A 5443-nucleotide genomic window follows, 5' to 3' on the forward strand; every position below is an offset into this window, starting at 1 on the left:
ATACTGCTCAGATCACAAAACCGGAGGGAGGGAGGGAGGGAGGGAGGGAGGGAGGGAGGGAGGGAGGGAGGGAGGGAGGGAGAGAGAGAGAGAGAGAGAGAGAGAGAGAGAGAGAGAGAGAGAGAGAGAGAGAGAGAGAGAGAGAGAGAGAGAGAGAGAGAGAGAGAGAGAGAGAGAGAGAGAGAGAGAGAGAGAGAGAGAGAGAGAGAGAGAGAGAGAGAGAGAGAGAGAGAGAGAGAGAGAGAGAGAGAGAGAGAGAGAGCAGCCCAGCCCCTCCTAAATGTGCGTCAGTGAAAGTGTTTAGACCGGGGATCCAGCCCACTCACACACAATTTCCCGTTAGGCACACATCAACAGCAGTACTAATTTGGGAATGGGAAGATCATACCAAATAATCATGTTGGAGAACAAGGTTTTTTCCTGTTTTGTATTCTATAGTGTTCTCCTGGTAATCAAGATGTACATCATAGCAATCATCACTGGACAAGTAAGGCTGCGCAAAAAGGTGAGAGACTCTGTGCGTCCTAGCTGACAGTTTATTAGGCTAATTCAGTATTTGATGTATGGTTTGAACATCTTAGTTCCTAGTCAAGTACTGCACTGTATAAACATTGATCAGGGTATTCATTCTCTCTCTCTCTCTCTCTCTCTTTTTCTCTCTCTCATGTGAAGGCTTTCGCGAACCCAGAGGATGCGCAGAGACATGGTGGCGTCCAGCACTTCAGAGAGGATCCGGATGTAGAGCGGTGCCGAAGGTGAGAGGAATGATTACTGTTATCTGATTCTAATGTAGCCTTGCCTATTGACATTGATGGTAGCAATATGATTACATTTTAACAGTGGTCTAAAATTGAACAGTAATAGTTTGTATTTTTCTCAAACGTGAATGGAGAATTTTATCTGGATCTGGTTGAAATCTTTAGAGATCATTTGTGGCACTTTTGTTTAAATTTCATGGGCGTTTGTTCTCCAGCCTCGGTGTCTGTGTTGTTTTAACTTGTCTGGAAATGATCCATGACAGCAGAAAAAACATGTTTTTCTAACACTGAAAACTTTTCTCCTTCACATGGGGCCCTCTCTGACCAGAGTCAGGAAATATGTTGAGCTGAGCAGGCATTCATACATTGATGCACAATAAAATGGAATGCTTCATGACTGGTATCATTTAGGTCCAATTAAGATTCACTGCATTAACTAATGATAACCAGTAGTCATATGGCATAGGGTAGAATGCGTGGGGAGTGAAGTTGAATTCTTATCAGGGCAGGCCTCCTACGATAATATTAGTACAGGAGTGGCTTTGTAGCCAGAGGAAGCCATTTAATGGTGGTTTCAGTCTGTACACTTAACAGATTCCGGAGGGGTATATGCTTGTCCAGCTCTGCCAAAATAATCAAACAGTTAAAGGTCAAGTGTGGATTCTGATTAGTCAACACCATGGGAGGTCCTGTGTCCTTTTCCATATATTGATGTTGATTGGTTGGAGTGGTACTTCAATTAAACAAAGTAAGATGAACAACACACTGCAATTCTCTGAGATTACATACAACCTTCCTCTTCCTTCCCTTCCTTTTTCTGAGCAAATCTGATTTCATTGGAATGCCTGAATGGCTTCTGAAGAAAATGCGTAGTATTGAGTCTGTTTTGGCTCTTGAGGGTGATTTGAAATCCATGGTCTGTGTTTTACAACTGACTCAGCTAGCTGACGGTAAAGCCCATGCTTAAATAGAGACATTCTATAGGTCCATTTAGAGACAGAGACTGGAATACCTGAGAAGAATGTTCCTCTTGGGTAAAAGTGTGTGTCAGTCAGAGGAGAGGAAGTGATTCACTTTTAGTAAGAAACCTGGATAAGCAGCTATACTCCCAGACTCTTGTAATGGAGGGTTTCTACGCTCAACCTGTAGTCTAAATCCCTCCCTAATGTTGGCTAATGGAAAAAATTTGTTTGTGATGTTGAGTAATCATAGCGGAAGTGTTTTCACTGTTTGGGTCAGTGCCAGACGGCTGAGTCAGACGACCGTATACCGTAAGTTCCAGGAATGAACTTCTGATTCAAAACAGATGTGTTAGCATGGAGAGCGGTTGTGTGTATCCAAGTAATTCTAGGCTACTTGTTGAGTGCAAACCGCTTAGTTATTCGCTTAAAAACCCATACCTCCGTGATAATGAATATGAATATACCCAATCAATGAATATCTAAAAATATACATCTAAAACATATAATCTAATATTCTCTTTCGTGTGTTTCAGGGCTCACCGTAACGACATGGAGAATATATTCCCCTTCCTGTTCCTGGGGGCCGTCTACTCCCTGATTGGCCCGTCGCTGGTTGTGGCCCACGCTCACTTCCTGGTCTTCTTCCTGTTCCGCGTGCTCCATACAGTGGCCTACCTGTGTGTCCTGCGGGCACCCACGCGCTCCCTGGCCTACGTCATCACCCAGGTTCCCTGCATCTCCATGGCCGTTCAGATCCTCGCATGCGTGTTCTGGCTCTATCGGTGACCGCGTCAATCTGTGACCTATCTCAGTGGATGATTAGGGCCTGATAAGAGCGGTAGAGGATACTGCTCGTAAGAGGGATGGATGCTTTTCATATGAGGGAAATCCTAAAGACTGTGTCGTCATCAGACTGCAATGCTACAACAGCAGTTTGTGCCTCTCAGCGATACTCTATAAAGTGTACACTCAGAAATGAAGTCAGTGTTGTGCTCTAGCTAGTACATCTTCATGTAGTACTGTATTCTTTCACATCGTAGTCACTTAGCAGATGCTATTATCCAGAGCAACTTGCAGGAGCCTTGCTCAAGGGCACATAGTCAGATTTTTCACCTAGTTGGCTTGGGGATTTGAACCAGCGACCTTTCAGTTACTGGCCCAATGCTCTTAACCACCAGGCTATCTATATGCTACAGAATGTTGAAGTCAATTGACTCCCTCTGAAGGTTATGGGGACACTACTCTCTGAAGAAAAAGGTTAACCTTTCAATTAACATGTAACTTTGTAATCAATTAATTGTATTGACATGTTTTATACACAAGTGAAGGTTGTTGCTTGTTTTTGTCTTTTTCATTCTGTATTTCTTGTCATTCAACAAGTGGTATTTTTGTAGGAAAGTCTGGGATATAGTGACCTATTTGCTCAAACCAGTTTGATCCAGTTTTTTAGAGATTGAACTGAAGAGCAGTTTATAATAATACAATTTTTCAATTAAAACAGAAGAAAACGGTTGAATACCATATTCTAAGGAATATTTCCGGTGTGGTGGTCACTGTATTTGTTTACAATTCATTGGCCACTATGCTATCACATGATCGATATAGAGTTGTGTCAGGTCTACCACTCCTGTCGATCAAATCAAATCAAATTGTATTTGTCACATACACATGTTTAGCAGATGTAATTGCGGGTGTAGCGAAATGCTTGTGCTTCTAGATCTGACATTGCAGTAATATCTAACAAGTAATATCTAACAATTTCACAACATATACCCAATACACACAAATCTAGTAAGGAATGTAATTTAAGAATATATACAGTTGAAGTCGGAAGTTTACATACACCATAGCCAAATACATTTAAACTCAGTTTTTCACAATTCCTGACATTTAATCCTAGTATAAATTCCCTGTCTTAGATCAGTTAGGATCACCACTTTATTTTAAGAATGTGAAATGTCAGAATAATAGTAGAGAGAATGATTTATTTCAGCTTTTATTTCTTTCATCACATTCCCAGTGGGTCAGAAGTTTACATACACTCAATTAGTATTTGGTGGTATTGCCTTTAAATTGTTTAACTTGGGTCAAACGTTTTGGGTAGCCTTCCACAAGCTTCCCACAATAAGTAGGGTGAATTTTGGCCAATTCATCCTGACGGCGCTGGTGTATCTGAGTCAGGTTTGTAGGCCTCCTTGCTCGCACACGCTTTTTCAGTTCTGCTCAAAAATTTTCTATAGGATTGAGGTCAGGGCTTTGTGATGCCATTCCAATACCTTGACTTTGTTGTCCTTAAGCCATTTTGATACAACTTTGGAAGTATGCTTGGGGTCATTGTCCATTTGGAAGACCCATTTGCGACCCAGCTTTAACTTCCTGACTGATGTCTTGAGATGTTGCTTCAATATGTCCACATAATTTTCCTTCCTCATGATGCCATCTATTTTGTGAAGTGCACCAGTCCCTCCTGCAGCAAAGCACCCCCACAACATGATGCTGCCACCCCCGTGCTTCACGGTTGGGATGGTGTTCTTCGGCTTGCAAGCGACCCACTTTTTCCTCCAAACATAACGATGGTCATTATGGCCAAACAGTTATATTTTTGTTTCGTCAGACCAGAGGACATTTCTCCAAAAAGTACGATCTTTGTCCCCATGTGCAGTTGCAAACCGTAGTCGGGTTTTTTATGGCGGTTTTGGAGCAGTGGCTTCTTCCTTGCTGAGCGGCCTTTCAGGTTATGTCGATATAGGACTAGTTTTACTGTGGATATAGATACGTTTGTACCTGTTTCCTCCAGCATCTTCACAAGGTCCTTTGCTAGGAGACAGAACTTGTCTCCTTCCTGAGCGGTATGACGGCTGCGTTGTCACATGGTGTTTATACTTGCGTACTATTGTTTGTACAGATGAACGTGGTACCTTCAGGCGTTTGGAAATTGCTCCCAAGGATGAATCAGACTTGTGAATGTCTACAAATTTTTTTCTTGGCTAATTTCTTTAGATTTTCCCATGATGTCAAGCAAAGAGGCACTGAGTTTGAAGGTTGGCCTTGAAATACATCCACAGGTACACCTCCAATTGACTCAAATGATGTCAATTAGCCTATCAGAAGCTTCTAAAGCCATGACATAATTTTCCTGAATTTTCCAAGCTGTTTAAAGGCATAGTCAACTTCTGACCCACTGGAATTGTGATACAGTGAATTATAAGTGAAATAATCTGTCTGTAAACAATTGTTGGAAATATTACTTGTGTCATTCACAAAGTAGATGTCCTAACCGACTTACCAAAGTTTGTTAACAAGAAATTTGTGGAGTGGTTGAAAAACGTTTTTGTGAAGTTTTAATGACTTCAACCTAAGTGTATGTAAACTTCCGACTTCAACTGTACATATATGGACAAGCAATGACAGAGCGGCATGGACTAAGATACAGTAGAATATTATAGAATAGAATACAGTATATACATATGAGATGAGTAGTGCAAGATATATAAACATTATTAAAGTGACTAGTGTTCCATTTCTTAAAGTGGCCAGTGATTTTAATAGGCAGCAGCAGCCTCTAATGTCCTAGTTATGGATATTTAACAGTCTGATGGCCTTGAGATAGAAGCTGTTTTTCATTCTCTCTGTCCCTGCTTTGATGCACCTATACTGACCTCACCTTCTGGATGTTAGCGGGGTGAACAGGCAGTGGCTTGGGTGGTTGATGTCCTTGATTAT

At 41.6% G+C, this 5443-nt stretch overlaps 1 protein-coding gene across 1 annotated transcript; it reads left to right on the plus strand.

The window, feature by feature from the left end:
* The first annotated feature begins 320 nt into the window (after positions 1 to 320).
* On the plus strand, positions 321 to 3061 carry LOC311099636 (prostaglandin E synthase-like). Its single transcript, XM_084140354.1, has 3 exons — positions 321 to 505; positions 673 to 755; positions 2254 to 3061. Exons 1-3 carry the CDS (start codon positions 374 to 376, stop codon positions 2504 to 2506), a joined length of 468 nt encoding a protein of 155 aa, XP_083996480.1. The 5' UTR covers positions 321 to 373; the 3' UTR covers positions 2507 to 3061.
* Positions 3062 to 5443: the final 2382 nt, after the last annotated feature.

This window comes from Coregonus lavaretus (genome assembly GCF_964263955.1).
Source record: "Coregonus lavaretus genome assembly, chromosome: 24".
NCBI lineage: Eukaryota > Metazoa > Chordata > Actinopteri > Salmoniformes > Salmonidae > Coregonus > Coregonus lavaretus.

Excerpts from the sequence above, each read along its gene's own strand:
- LOC311099636 (XM_084140354.1), top strand. The coding sequence starts at position 374 with ATGGGAAGATCATACCAAATAATCATGTTGGAGAACAAGGTTTTTTCC. Across the intron at positions 506-672 it reads AAGTAAGGCTGCGCAAAAAG|GCTTTCGCGAACCCAGAGGA; the intron begins GTGAGAGACTCT and ends TCTCATGTGAAG. Across the intron at positions 756-2,253 it reads GATGTAGAGCGGTGCCGAAG|GGCTCACCGTAACGACATGG; the intron begins GTGAGAGGAATG and ends CGTGTGTTTCAG.